A 16,113-nucleotide genomic window follows, 5' to 3' on the forward strand; every position below is an offset into this window, starting at 1 on the left:
CTGTTTTTGGTTGTTTTAACATGGCTAAAACAATATTTTTTAATAGCTTTATTGAGGTTGACATACTGTAATTCACGTACAGTTAAACTCAGTGTCTTTTAAGTGTACTGTTCAGTCAGTTTTTAGTATATTCACAAAGTTGCATGAACATTGCTACTGTCTAGTTTTAGAGCATTTTTATTACCTCAGGAGTACCCACCAATCGTCAGTCTTCATTCTCCCCTCTCCCAGCTCTGGCAGTCACTCATCTAATTTTCTGTCTCAGGAGATTTGCCTGTTGTGAACATTTCATATAATTAGAAGTATACTACATATGATCTTTTGTGACAGACTTCATTCCTTTTTGTTTAAAGGTTCATCCATGTTGTAACATGTGTCAGAGCTTTATTTCTTTTTATTTACTGAATAATGTTCCATTGAATGACTACACCACATCTGTTTATCAGTTAATGGACATTTGGATTGTTTCTAGATTTTGGCTATTATGAGTAATGCAGCTGTGAGCATTTCCACACAATTGGTTATGTGTGCAAATGTTTTCTTTTCTCTTGGGGAAGGATTGCTAGGTTATTTGGTAAATCCATGTTAAAACTTTTCAGAAAATGACTAACAGTTTGCCAAAGTGACTGAGCCATTTTACAATCCTAGCATGTATGAGGATTCCGGTTTTTCTGCATCCTCCCCAATGCTTGTTATTGTCTGTTCTTTTTGATTTTAGCTATCCTTGTGAGTGTCTGTAGTATCACATTGTATGTTTTTTAAAAATTAATTTATTTAAAATTAAAAGACACTTGCTCCTTGGAAGAAAAGCTGTGACAACCTAGACAGTGTATTAAAGAGCAGACATTACTTTGTCAACAAAGGTCCATGTAGTCAAAGCTACGGGTTCTCCAGTAGTCATGTACGGATATGAGTTGGACCATAAAGAAGGCTGAGCACTGAAGTATTGATGCTTTTGAATTGTGGTGCTGGAGAAGACTCTTGAGAGTCCCTTGAACTGCAGGGAGATCAAAGCAATCAATCCTAAAGGAAATCAGCCCTGATATTCATTGGAAGGACTGATGCTGAAGCTGAAACCCCAATATTTTGGCCATCTGATGCAAAGAACTGACTCATTGGAAAAGACTCTGATGCTAGGAAAGATTGAGGGCAGAAGGAGAAAGGGGCAACAGAGGATGAGATATTTGCATGGCATCATCAACTCAAGGGACACAAATTTCAGCAAATTCTGGGAGATAGGGAAGGACAGGGTAGCCTGGTGTGCTACAGTCCATGGGGTTGCAAAGAGTCCGACACAACTGAGCAACTGAACAACAACAAAATTTCTTTGGCTGCATTGGTTCTTAGTCGCATGGGATCTTTCGTTGTAGCACATGGACTCTGGAATAGTGGTGCGCAGGCTTAGTTGCTCTGAGCCATGGAGGATTTTAGTTGACCGGGATGGAACCCATGCTCCCTGCATTGCAAGGTGGCTTTTTAACCACTGGACCAGGGAAGTCCTATATCACATTGTGTTTCTGATTTGCATTTTCCTAGTGGTGTTGAGAGTTCTTTCATGTGCTTAATGGTCATTATATATCTTCTTTGGGGATACGACTGTTTAAGTTCTTGGACCATTTTTGAGTTACGTTTTCTTTTTATTGCTCAGTTCCCTGTGTATGGATATACAGATATATAATCAGATGTATTATATCTTTATCAGATACATAATTTGACAATCTTTTCTGGCATTCTGTGGGTTTTTTACTTTCTTTGTTTTGTTGTGTTTTGTTAGTTTCTTTTCTCTTTTTTTTTTTTGGCTGATTCCCCCACCAGAGATCAAACCTGGCTCTGGCTATGAAAGCACTGATTCCTAACCACTGAATTGCTGAGGAATTATCTGTCTTGATAGTATCCTTTGAAGCAGAAATTTTTAATTTTGATGAAGTCCAAGTATCTATTTTTATTTTTGTTATTTGAGCTTTTGGCATCATGAAGAAACCATTGCATAATCCAAAGTCCCAGAGATTTACTCCTGTATTTTCTTCTAAGAGTTTTATAGTTTTAGCACTTCCATTTAGGTCTGTAATCTATTTTGAGTTAATTTTTGTATGTGATGTGAGGTAGGAGTGGTAATTTCTTTCTTTTACATGTGGATATTCTGCTGTCCCACCATTTCTTGAAGACTGTTCTTGCTCCCATTGGATTTTCTTGGCACTCATGTTAAAAATCAGCTGACTGTGGTGTAAGAGTTTATTACTGAATTCTCAACTCTGTTCCATTTATCTGTAGGCATGTAGGTCAGATGTAAGATCTATAGGCATATGCTCATACCATAACTTTCAAAATCAGGAATGTAAGCCCACCAACTTTTCTTTTTTTTTTTTCAAGGTTTTATAGGCTATTCTGAGTTCATTGCATTTTCATAAGAATTTTGAGATCAGCTTGACAATTTCCATTAAAAGTCTGCTGGGATTTTGCTAGATAATAATATTTGTTTCATAACCACTGGTGGCCCAGATGGTAAAGAATCTCCTGCCTGCAGTCAGGAGACCCAGGTTCAATCCCTGGGTCAGGAAGATCCCCTGGAGAAGGAAATGGCAACCCTCTCCAGTATTCTTGCCTAGAAAATCCCACGGACAGAGGAATCTGGCAGGCTACAGTCCCTAGGGTCAGAGTCAGACACAATTGAGTGACTAACACTAGGACTTAGGAATATTTGTTTAAAAAAGAAAGAACTGATGATATTGGTGAACCGTGTTCTCAGTGAAACACTGGTATTACAGAATAACAAAATAGTTACTCTTGAAAATATAAAATCTAGAAACAGTAGGTGATACCTGAAGAGTATTGGTGAGTAATGTAAAGGACTTGTATGATGATTGCTTTGAGAAACTGAAAACATTTACCCAGGAAAAGATAAAATAGGTGACATAACTGTCTTCAATTTATTGTGTGAAAGGTAGCTTGTAAAACCAAATAGAAGGACTGGGATAGTGGATTGAAAGCTACAAGGAGACATTTTCCCTCAGATTGTGAAAGAACTTTCCATAAAAGCTGAAAACCATATGGACTGCTTAGTGAGTTCCCCATCAGTGGAAATATTTAGGCACTTGATAATTGACAATACAGTGGCTAATGGGAAAGAATGCAGAGTCACACATGGATTTGAATGCTAGAACTGTCACTTCTAGGCTGTATACCTTCAGGCAAGTTAGTCTGTCCATCCCTGTTTTCATGTGTACTTAAATCATATCTACTTCATAGGATTGTGTTGTCAGACAGTGCTTATAAATTGCTTAATACAGTGCCTGTTTCTGGAAAAAAAGAAAAACTGAGAATAAGATTATTGTAGTGTTAATTCAATTCTGAATGAGCTCTGTATGAAGTAGATCACCTTAACCTTAAGAATTTATGATTATCTTTACACAAAAACCTGTAAACAAATGTTTAATTGCAGTTTATTCATAATAGCCAAAACCCAGACCTTCAGTGGATGAATAAACAGTTTATGAATAAACATTCATACCATGGAATTGTACTCAGAATTAAAAGAACAAACTATTGGGGCATGAGTTTGATCCCTGGTCAGGGAATTAAGATAACAAATTCAGCACAAGATCCCACAAGCTGGGTAGCATGGCCCCAAAAAAAGTTTTTAAAAAAGAAGGAACTATTGATACATGTAACACACAGCCCAGATGAATCTCCAGAAAATTATGGTGACTGGAAAAAGCTGATAGTAAAAGGTTGCATATAGTATGATTTCATATATGTAACATTCTTGAAATGACAAAATTATTGAAACAGAACAGACTAGTTGTTGTCATGGTTAAGGAATGGGAAGGTTGTGAAACGGAAGTGCAAGAGGCTATATAAGGGCTATGTGAGGGATCCTTAAAGTGATGGAAATGTTTTGTGTTTTGACGGTGTTAATGTCAGTATCTTGGTTCTATATTGTGCTATAGTCTTGCAAGATGTTACCACTGGAAGAGACAGGGTAAAGGATACATACGGGGTAAAGGATACATTGTTGTGTTAGATACTCAGTCCAGTCTGACTCTCTGGGACCTCCTGGACTCAGACCTCCTGCAGGGCTCCTCTGTCCATGGGATTTCCCAGGCAAGAATATTGGAGTGGGTTGCCATTCCTTTCTCCAGGGGATCTTCCTGATCCAGGGATCAAAGCTGGGTCTACCGGATTGCAGGCAGATTCTTTACCATCTGAGCCACAAGGATACGTGGAACATGTGTTACTTATTTCAATTGCATGTGAATCTACCAATGTCTCAATGGTAAATGCTTACTTTAAAAAATCATTTTTGTGACCACTGAAGTATTAGTAGATGATCTTTGGGAGAGCTTTGTAAGTTTGGTACAGGCTTTTTCTGATTTCATTTTCAGTATACATTTGGCCTATGTGAGAACCCTTTTTTTTAAAAAGAGGATCCTAACACTACCCAAAAAGTTTCATCAAAAGAGTGACAGAACTTTCAATACAGTAGTGAGTAAATGTTCCTTCCAAGTGTACCTGGAAAAGCTCCAAGTTATTTAAAGACTCTATAATTATTTATCTCTGGGATTTGCTTGTTTTATCCACACCTTAAACAAAGCATGACTGGGACTGGAAGAAGGACTTTTCCACCTAGAACAGTAGAAACAGACAGTGGGCAGCGTCTCAGGGTGACAGACAGCAGTGGAGCCGTATCAGAGACGCATCTCAATGACGTCATTGAGAAAGTTTTCCTCCATCTTTACTTCCTAGAAAACTTGCGGTGATTATCTTTAATTTTCACCTTCAGTCTTCTTATGGTTTTTTTTTTTCCCCTACTTTTTATTGCGGTAAAATGTGTACTTTGCCGTTATAACCATTTATTTTTCATCATAATGATTTTTAAGTGTACAGTTCCATGCTGTTTTACATTCACATTATTGTGCAGCAGTCACACCATTCATCTCCATAACTCTTTTCATCTTATGCCATCAGGAAACCGGTTCTTTATCTGCCTTCCAGTAACAATGTGATTAACTTGTGCTCTGCAAATCAGCACTCAAAGGTTTTGAAAAAACTGAAAGGAGAAATCTTTACTCAATTTTTTCATAGTATTCGTGGCTTTGAGGCTTTTTTTTTTTTGAAGTGCCCTGATTTGTATTTATCTTGGAATGTAGATTCAAGGGATTAGATCTGATAAACAGAGTGCCTGAAGAACTGTGGACGTAGGTTTGTAACACTGCATAGGAGGCAGTGATCAAAACCATCTCCAAGAAAAAGAAATGCAAAAAGGCAAAATGGTTGTCTGAGAAGGCCTTACAAATAGCTGAGAAAAGAAGAGAAGCTAAAGGCAAAGAAGAAAAGGAAAGATATACCCATTTGAATGCAGAGTTTCAAAGAATAGCAAGGAGAGATCAGAAAGCCTTAATAAGTGATCAGTGCAAAGAAATGGAGGAAAGCGATAGAATGGGAAAGACAAGAGATCTCTTCAAGAAAATTAGAGATACCAAAGGAACACTTCATGCAAAGATGGGCACAATAAAGGATAGCTATGGTATGGATCTAACAGAAGCAGAAGATATTAAGAAGAGGTGGCAAGAAAACACAGAAGAACTATACAAAAAAGATCTCAATGACCCAGATAACCATGATGGTGTGATCACTAGAGCGAGACATCCTGGAGTGTGAAGTCAAGTGGGCCTTAGGAAGCATCACTATGAACAAAGCTAGTGGAGGTGATGGAATCCCAGCTGAGCTAATTCAAATCCTAAAAGCTTTTAAGTGCTGCACTCAATATGCCAGCAAATTTGGAAAACTCAGCAGTGGCCACAGGACTGGGAAAGGTTGGTTTTCATTCCAATCCTAAAGAAAGGCAATGCCAAAGAATGCTTGAACTACTGCACAATTGCACTCATCTCATACACTAGTGAAGTAATGCTCAAAATTCTCCACGCTTGGCTTCAGCAGTACATGAACTGAGAACTTCCAGATGTTCAAGCTGGATTTAGAAAAGGCAGAGGCATGAGAGATCAAATAGAAAAGGCAAGAGAATTCCAGAAAAACATCTACTACTTCTTCATTGACTACTCTAAAGCCTTTGACAGTATGGATCACAACAAACTGGAAAATTTTTAAAGAGGTGGGACTACCACACCACCCATACCTGCCTCCTGGGAAACCTGTATGCAGGTCAAGAAGCAACAGTTAGAAAAGGACCTGGAACAACAGGCTGGTTCCAAATTGGGAAAGGAGTATGTTAAGACTGTGTCTTGCTTATTTAACTTGTATGCCAGTACATCATGTGAAATGCTGGGCTGGATGAAGCACAAGCTGAAATCAAGATTGCCAGGAGAAATATCAATAACCTCAGATATGCAGATGACACCACCCTTATGGCTGAATGCGAAGAGGAACTAAAGAGCATGTTGATAAAAGTGAAAGAAGAGAGTGAAATAGTTGGCTTAAAACTCAACATTCAGAAAACTAAGATCATGGCATCTGGCCCCATCACTTCATGGCAAATAGATGGGGAAATAGTGGAAACAGTGAGAGACTTTATTTTCTTGAGCTCTAGAATCACTGTGGATAGTAACTACAGCCATGAAATTAAAAGACACTCGCTCCTTGGAAGAAAAGGTATGACCAAGCTAGAGAGCATATTAAAAAGCAGAGACATTACCTTGCTGACAAAGGTCCATCTAATCAAGGCTAGGGTTTTTCAGTAGTTATGTATGGATGTGAGAGTTGGACCATAAAGAAAGCTGAGCACCGAAGAATTGATGCTTTTGAACTGTGGTGTTGGAGAAGACTCTTGAGAATCCCTTGGACTGCAAGGAGATCCAACCAGTCAATCTTAAGGGAAATCAGTTCTTAATATTCTTTGAAAGGACTGATGCTGAAGCTGAAGCTCCAGTCTTTGGCCATCTGATGTGAAGAATTGACTCATTGGAAAAGACCCTGATGCTGGGAAAGATTGAAGGCAGGAGGAGAAGGGGACGATAGAGGATGAGATGGTCAGATAGCATCACTGACTCAATAGGCATGAGTTTGAGCAAGCTCCGGGAGTTGGTGATGGACAGGGAGGCCTGGTGTGCTGCAGTCCATGGAGTCACAAAGAGTCAGACACAAATGAATGACCGAACTGAACTGGAATGTAGAATGAGCACATATTCTATTCTTTCTGCTTTCATTTGGCTTGTCAATTTGATTGTTTTTGTTTGTTTAACTTAAAGGTATCTTATAGGACTTGGAAAATGTGGTTTAGTTTGGATTGTCTGCTTTGAGATTATACTTTTGAGATTCACTCTCCTTTTTTCCTTAAAATATCTTCTCTCATATAAGCCGTGTGTGTGTGTGTGTGTGTGTGTGTGTGTCCTTTACCTTTAAAAGCAGTAGAAAAATATTGAAGGGTTTTAAGAGCAAGACCTCAGTGGAAAGGATGGATTGGAGAAGTTCAAAGATGGAGGCTAGTAAGATACAAGATGACTGGGTAAAAGATGGAAAGCTGGTCACATTTTCCTGACCAGCATTTCCCATAATTTCTAAAACATAACCAGAGTAATGGCCTCAGTGACCACAGGCATTCATGGAGAAAGTACTCCCCTCAGGATTGTGTCACCACTCTTTCTAGGACCCAGCCTCCCTGCACAGCTGCAGCCCACGGATGTCCCACGTTAGTGGTGGTACCAGGGCACGCTGAGAAGAAACAAGAAGCAAGGTTGAGTAGACTAGATACTGTTGGAGTGACACTGGGTCATAAGTAGTTTGGGAATTGGAAAAGTTGACGTTGGGTGTGGGGCTTAGGGTTGGAAATCAGCTGACATGGAGGGTTAGAATTGGTATGGAGGTTGGTTGTCACAGATGGAGGCAGGGAGTTGAGGTAATTGAAATAGGGAAGGAATGAGAACTGAAGTTAAGAAAATTGAGCTGGTCAGAGATGGTGGTGTTGGGTGCCAGGTGATGGTTGTATCAGGTGGAAATCAATGCTGGGTGGTTTTGGGCACTGGGTTGTTGTGTTGGTAGTTGCCAGAAGTACCCCCAGGTTCTGTGATTCCTTAGAAGGACTCAGAGGTCAGCATATAGTTGTACTTACAGCTATGACTTATTACAGCAAAAAGATACAGATCAAAATCAGTACAGGAAGAAGACACATTGGGCAAAATCTGGAGGAAACCAGGTATAAATTCCCAGGAGTCCTTTCCCAGTAGAATCGTGTAAGACACACTTGATTCCTTCAGCAAAAAGTTGACAACACGTGAGCTGTTGCCACCAGGGAAACTATCAGTCTCGGTGCCCAGGGTGTTTAGTTGGGGCGGGGCATGTAATCATTTGCTGCAGTCTTTCCTGTGCAGTGGATTAGGCAGCACGTGGTGGTGGTGGTGGTGGTGGTGGTGGTGGGCACTGGGCAGTGGTGAGCAGCAGTGGAGGCATTGAAGGCAGAGCTAAGGAGACTGGGGAACAGAGGGTACCTCAACTCTGCCTGTGGCCTAGTAGAATTCATCTTCAGGCCTGAGCATATGATTATTCCACAGCAGCAACCCTTCCACTCACATCCAGGAGAATGTAATTAATAGTATTTTGTGGAGTTCCAAGGGTTCTAAGACCAAGTAAATTTGGATTAGAAAGATTGGGGGACTTCCCTGGTGACCCAGTAGTTAAGAGTCCACCCTCCAGTGCAGGGGGTACAGGTTTGATCCTTGGTTGAGGAGCTAGGATCTTGGGGCAACTAAGCCCACAGGCTGCAACTGTCGAGCCCGCACGTTCTTGTCTCCACATCAAGAGAACCCCCTTGGGCTGCAGACAGAGAAAACCTGCACACCACAACGAAGACCCAGGGCACCTTAGGGGAAAAAAATTCTCTTTGCTATTTTCTTGGTTTTGTTTTAGTCACTGAGTCAAATCCAACTCTTTGGAACCCTGTGGACTGTAGCTCACCAGGTTCCTCTGTCCATGGCATTCTCCAGGCAAGAATACTGGAGTGGGTTGCCATTTCCTTCTACATGGGACTTTTCCTACCCAGGAATCCAGCCCACATCTCCTGCATTGGCAGGCAGGTTCTTTACCACTGAACCACCACGGAAGCCCCTCCTCTTTACTATAGTTTTCCCCAAAGCTTTAAAATATGCAAATATATACATATATTGTAATTATTCAAGAAATGAATAACTATATAGCATTCTCAAGTTTCTTTGGCCAGAGAACATTGATGCATTTTATGACTAGTTTCACCAAACTCGTTTTGTGAGCTGCTGCTCTAGAACTTTTCGTTTTGAGACACAGCAAAGGAGCCTGGAATCCCACATAGAAACAGTAGAGACCATGCCAGTCTTGTTCACCACTGAATGCTGTGTATGATGTGGGCATGTAGAAGCACATCACACGTTTTGGAATGACTGAATTAAGGCATGCTTTGGCATCTTTACTAAAAAGTTAACTTTTCTACACTGCCCAGACAAGGATCCATACAGCATTGTTCTGGATTCCCATTTTAATTTAAAGGAAAGCTTTCACAATGTCTAGAATACTTTATGTCCTGCAAATGAAGGGGGAGGATATCCTTAAATTTCTTGCAGCTAGAACCCACGCTTGACTTCCAAATGGAACAGTACATCTACAAAAAGAAAAGTGATGGCATCTACATCATAAGTCTGAAAACCTGGGAGGAACTTCTGTTGGCAGGTCGTGCCATTGTTGCCATTGAAAGTCCAGCTGATGTGAGTGTCTCATCCTCCAGGAAGCTGTGCTGAAGTTTGCTGCTGCTGCTCCTGGAGCGACTCCTATTGCTGGCCGCTTCTCTCCCAGAACCTCACTAACTAGATCTGGGCAGCCTTCCAGGAGCCAAAATTTCTGGTGGTTACAGCTGCTCGCAAAGACCTCTTGTGTTCACCTGCCCACCGTTGCTCTGTGTAATACAGACTCTGCAGAGAGGAGAGGAGAGTGGACATTGTCATCCCATGCAACAAGAAAGCTGACTTGGTGGGTCTGATGTGATGGATACTCACCCGGGGAAGTTCTGCGCATGCCTGGCACCATCTCCTGTGAACACCGATGGGAGGTCATGCCTGATCTTTACTTTTACAAAGATCCTGAAGAGACTGAAAAAGAAGAGCAGGAGGCAGCTGAGAAGGCCGTGACCAAGGAGGAATTTTACAGTGAATAGACCCCTTCAGCTCCTAAGTTCTTTGCTGCTTAACCTGAGGTGGCAGACTGGTCTGAAGGCGTGCAGGTGCTGTGGGTGCCTGTTCGGCAGTTTCCTGCTGAAGCCTGGAATGCTGAGCCTGCCGCTGCAGACCACAGTGCAGCTCGCACTGCTCAGGCCCCTGAAGATGCAGGAACGACTTCCACAAGCCAAAACGGAAAGAGGTTGATGGAAAGTAAACTGTTTCTAAAAGAGAAAAAATAAACTTGAGAACTAAAAGGAAATAAAACTCATAGGCATTTATGTCATCTCTTAGCTGTACTATAAGCTCTTTTGGGTCAGGGACCATAACAGCTTTGTTCACCATCTTATTCACAGGCCCTGGCATATAATGGGTGCTCTGTAGCTGTTGAATAAATGAGTGCAACTTTGGTATCTACTAGTCAATATTGAGAGTTGCATTTAAGTATCTTAAACAGTTTTTTACTTCACATGATTAAGGTTTTTCTGTTAAATACTTCCAGCATACAAATGAATAAACATAACACATACGGCATAAAAATAAAAAAGCAAATGCTCGTATATTCATTATCCATCATTTGAAGTAGATCATTATAATTTGTGTGCCCTTCCCCAATCTTGTCCCTTTATCTCTTCCCTAAGAGTAAATACTATTCTAAATATGTGTTTATCATGCTCTTTCTCTTTCAGTTTTACTACATGTATGTGTATTCCCCAAATAGGATTTATGTTTTTGAGTTTCATATGAATTATATCATGTTATATATTAGTGTGCCCTCAGTATTAGTTTTGAGATCCATCTATGCCATACATGTAACTGCAGTTTTTTTTTTTTTTTTTTTAAATTTTTATTAGTTGGAGGCTAATTACTTTACATCATTACAGTAGTTTTTGTTATACATTGATATGAATTAGCCATGGATTTACATGTACTCCCCATCCCAGTCCCCCCTCCCACCTCCCTCTCCACCCGATCCCTCTGGGTCTTCCCAGTGCACCAGGCCCGAGCACTTGTCTCATGCACCCAACCAAGGCTGGTGATCTGTTTCACCCTAGATAATATACATGTTTCAATGCTATTCTCCTGAAACATCCCACCCTCGCCTTCTCCCAGAGTCCACAAGTCTGTTCCATACATCTGAGTCTCTTTTTCTGTTTTGCATATAGGGTTATTGTTACCATCTTTCTAAAGTCCATATATATGTGTTAGTATACTGTAATGGTCTTTATCTTTCTGGCTTACTTCGCTCTGTATAATGGGCTCCAGTTTCATCCATCTCATTAGAACTGATTCAAATGAATTCTTTTTAATGGCTGAGTAATATTCCATGGTGTATATGTACCACAGCTTCCTCATCCATTCGTCTGCTGATGGGCATCTGGGTTGCTTCCATGTCCTGGCTATTATAAACAGTGCTGCGATGAACATTGAGGTGCACGTGTCTCTTTCAGATCTGGTTTCCTTGGTGTGTATGCCCAGAAGTGGGATTGCTGGGTCATACGGCAGTTCTATTTCCAGCTTTTTAAGAAATCTCCACACTGTTTTCCATAGTGGCTGTACTAATTTGCATTCCCACCAACAGTGTAAGAGGGTTCCCTTTTCTCCACACCCTCTCCAGCATTTGTTGCTTGTAGACTTTTGGATAGCAGCCATCCTGACTGGCGTATAATGGTACCTCATTGTGGTTTTGATTTGCATTTCTCTGATAATGAGTGATGTTGAGCATCTTTTCATGTGTTTGTTAGCCATCTGTATGTCTTCCTTGGAGAAATGTCTGTTGAGTTCTTTGGCCCATTTTTTGATTGGGTCATTTATTTTTCTGGAGTTGAGCCAGAGGAGTTGCTTGTATATTTTTGAGATTAATCCTTTGTCTGTTGCTTCGTTTGCTATTATTTTCTCCCAATCTGAGGGCTGTCTTTTCACCTTGCTTATCGTTTCCTTTGTTGTGCAAAAGCTTTTAAGTTTCATTAGGTCCCATTTGTTTATTTTTGCTTTTATTTCTGAAATTCTGGGATGTGGGTCATAGAGGATCCTGCTGTGATTTATGTCGGAGAGTGTTTTGCCTATGTTCTCCTCTAGGAGTTTTATAGTTTCTGGTCTTACATTTAGATCTTTAATCCATTTTGAGTTTATTTTTGTGTATGGTGTTAGAAAGTGTTCTAGTTTCATTCTTTTACAGGTGGTTGACCAGTTTTCCCAGCACCACTTGTTAAAGAGGTTATCTTTTTTCCATTGTATATCCTTGCCTCCTTTGTCGAAGATAAGGTGACCATAGGTTCGTGGATTTATCTCTGGGCTTTCTATTCTGTTCCATTGATCTATATTTCTGTCTTTGTGCCAGTACCATACTGTCTTGATGACTGTGGCTTTGTAGTAGAGTCTGAAGTCAGGCAGATTGATTCCTCCAGTTCCATTCTTCTTTCTCAGGATTACTTTGGCTATTCGAGGTTTTTTGTATTTCCATACAAATTGTGAAATTATTTGTTCTAGTTCTGTGAAAAATACTGTTGGTAGTTTGATAGGGATTGCATTGAATCTATAGATTACTTTGGGTAGTATAGCCATTTTGACAATATTGATTCTTCCAATCCATGAACACGGTATATTTCTCCATCTGCTTGTGTCCTCTTTGATTTCTTTCATCAGTGTTTTATAGTTTTCTATGTATAGGTCTTTTGTTTCTTTAGGTAGATATACTCCTAAGTATTTTATTCTTTTTGTTGCAATGGTGAATGGAATTGTTTCCTTAATTTCTCTTTCTGTTTTCTCATTGTTAGTGTATAGGAATGCAAGAGATTTCTGTGTGTTAATTTTATATCCTGCAACTTGACTGTATTCGTTGATTAGCTCTAGTAATTTTCTGGTAGAGTCTTTAGGGTTTTCTATGTAGAGGATCATGTCATCTGCAAACAGCGAGAGTTTCACTTCTTCTTTTCCTATCTGGATTCCTTTTACTTCTTTTTCTGCCCTGATTGCTGTGGCCAAAACTTCCAACACTATGTTGAATAGTAGTGGTGAGAGTGGGCACCCTTGTCTTGTTCCTGATTTCAGGGGAAATGCTTTCAATTTTTCACCATTGAGGGTGATGCTTGCTGTGGGTTTGTCATATATAGCTTTTATTATGTTGAGGTATGTTCCTTCTATTCCTGCTTTCTGGAGAGTTTTAATCATAAATGGATGTTGAATTTTGTCAAAGGCTTTTTCTGCATCTATTGAGATAATCATATGGTTTTTATCTTTCAATTTGTTAATGTGGTGTATTACATTGATTTGCGGATATTAAAGAATCCTTGCATTCCTGGGATAAAGCCCACTTGGTCATGATGAATGATTTTTTTAATATGTTGTTGGATTCTGTTTGCTAGAATTTTGTTAAGGATTTTTGCATCTATGTTCATCAGTGATATTGGCCTGTAGTTTTCTTTTTTTGTGGCATCTTTGTCTGGTTTTGGAATTAGGGTGATGGTGGCCTCATAGAATGAGTTTGGAAGTCTACTGCAGTTTATTTTTTTATGGTATTCCATTGTATGACTGTATCTGTTTATACATTCTTTTGTATCAGTGGACATTTGTGCTTTTTACAGTTTTCGATTATTCATATTCTACTACTATAAACATTGTAATGCATATTTTTCAGTGTACCTGTATATGTGTTTTTCTAAAATAAATACAGAGTAGAATACCTGGGCCATAGTTATGTACATTTTCAACTTTACAGATAATTTCAAATTTGTTTTCTAAGATATTTGTATTTATAATTCCATTGACAGTATAGGAAAGTTCCCAATGCTCCACAGTCTCTTTAGCATTTGCTGTTGTCCTTTTTATTTTTCTCAATATGATTGTGAAAATCTCTTTGTCGTGGTTTTAATTTGTATTTCTCTGATTTGTCATCAGGGTGAAACTCTTTTCATGGATTTACTAGCCATTTGTATTCCTTTTTCTGTGAAATGTCTGTTCATGGCCTCTGATCATTTTGTAATCAATGTCTAGGCATTCTTTATTCTAGGTACTAACCCATTGTGCAGATATCTTTTCCCAGTTGTGGCTTACCTTTTCACTATTTTTTTTTTTTTTTAAAGCACAGGGATAATGCTGAAAGGAATGACAAGGCTTGTCTCCAGGGTCCATAAGGTGAGTCCTAACTGACTTAAGTGCTTTGTGCAAACTCTCTTTAATTAGGTGGATTTCCCTTCTAAATTGATTGTATGCAGAATAAAATGCTCTGGTGAACTTGAGGTGACTGACCACTCAATAAAAAAGCATTCACAATTCCTTTTCTCTGCCATATACTTCGCTCCTAACTGCCCTAAAAATCCAGTAATAGTAGAATAGTTGTCCTTGGAATTTTACCCTATCATAGGAGAATTAACATTTTTTAGTAGATAAATAAGCTTAAGCATAGTTATCTTTAATAATTTTTATTATTCTCTAGTTGAGTTATCATCCCTTAATGAAGTATGGGAAAAAAAATAAGTTGCCAATTTTTGATAGTTGATTAAATAACAGTCATATGTAAGAAAGACAATTCTGTTACTTTACTTCATTCTCTATTTTAATTAGCAAATAATTTTTCAGCACATTCCATAAGGCATATGCTCGGCATTCTAAGATGACTCATCTCACTAATAACTGTTGCTGTTTGTTGGGCATTCATTATGTGCCAGACACTGTGCTAAGTGCTTTATTTCTCTTAATCTTCATGATCAACCCTAAGGTACATAATATCTTTGTTTCGCAGATGCAGAAATTGAGGATTAGAATGGCTAAGTAACTTGCCTGAGGTAACATGGTATGAAGTTGTCAAGCCCAGACTAGATAGCAGGTCTGTCTGACTTAAAAGGCTATGACCTTAACCACTCTGCTGTATTGCATTTTATGGCCCATGTTTTTCTTTCAGACCTCAAAATCCAGTAGCAGAATCATGATTAAATGATTTTGTCATAGTATGGTGAAGGCACCTAACTGGATTAGTAGGATCCAGAGGAAATCCTAAAGAGCTAAATCCTGAAGGATGAGCACTGAGCAGAAGGGCTTAGTCACTCCCATCTGATCATTTAATTGCAGATTAGATTTCCTTAAAAAGGAGTCCTTCTTCTTATGGGAGTCATCTTTTCCCCAGAGATTCATGACAAACCTATATGCATAAAATAACCCCTTTTTATAAGACAAAATGAAAATGAAATATCAACAAATGGATGGACTCTAGCCCCAACTAATTATATTAAAAGGCTACAATTTCTTCTTCCTTAATAGCAGACAAGAAAGTCTTGAGTCCAAACTGCAGAGGAATGTCAGTGAGAAAATTTTTATGCTTTTTGTAGATTGGTTTAGAGTAACCTTTATTGGCTCATGAATGCTGTTCTTTGAAGAACTGCATGGTTTTCATTCTGGAACAGTGCAGAAGCAGTTGTACAGATGGTTGTTTACCCCAGAAACGAGAGGTTAGCTAGGTGATGCCATGTATTACACTAAGGAGTAAGGAGTCCATTTTGTTAGCTTTTAATTTGCTGCAAAAAAACACTGAACTAAAACGTCATAGGTTTCTTGTAGAAATAGCACCACCTTGTGGTCCTTGAATATAATTTTCCATTTGAATGCTACTTTATTTGGAGACATGATTTTCTCTGCAGAACTGAAAAAATTTTATCGATAGTAAGGTGCATTGTTCAGATGCTACGTTGAGGTAACAGGCCTTGAATTCTCATTGGCTTAACTCAGCACCTGATATTGTTTTTTGTGTATTTTTTGTGTGTTTTGTGTCTGTGCTTTGTTTTGCCCTTGCTGTTGCTGTATTTCCGAAATGGTTAACAGGCAGGAAATTCCCTGACTGTCCAGTGATTAGGACTCTGAACTTCCACTGCGGGAGGCACAGGCTCAATCCCTGGTCGGGGAACTAAGATTCCACATGTTCTGTGCTGCAGCCAAAAAAATAAAAATTGGTTTATAAGCAGATATGGGGGCTTCCCTGATGGCTCAGATG

General features: G+C 39.3%; 1 protein-coding gene and 1 pseudogene across 7 annotated transcripts in view; both read left to right on the plus strand.

Annotated features, from left to right (window-relative positions):
* Nucleotides 1-16,113, plus strand: part of DAP3 (death associated protein 3) — a 38,551-nt gene that overhangs the window by 8,480 nt on the left and 13,958 nt on the right. For all 7 annotated transcript variants that reach the window (XM_020912427.2, XM_020912428.2, XM_020912433.2 and 4 more), the window contains exon 2: nucleotides 14,213-14,264. In XM_020912427.2, the coding sequence (XP_020768086.1) occupies nucleotides 14,223-14,264 (42 nt within the window). In that variant the 5' untranslated portion in view covers nucleotides 14,213-14,222. The remainder of the gene's footprint in view (nucleotides 1-14,212; nucleotides 14,265-16,113) is intronic.
* Nucleotides 1,875-11,409, plus strand: LOC139035143 (small ribosomal subunit protein uS2 pseudogene; annotated as a pseudogene).

The sequence above is a fragment of the Odocoileus virginianus genome, chromosome 5, assembly GCF_023699985.2.
Source record: "Odocoileus virginianus isolate 20LAN1187 ecotype Illinois chromosome 5, Ovbor_1.2, whole genome shotgun sequence".
NCBI lineage: Eukaryota > Metazoa > Chordata > Mammalia > Artiodactyla > Cervidae > Odocoileus > Odocoileus virginianus.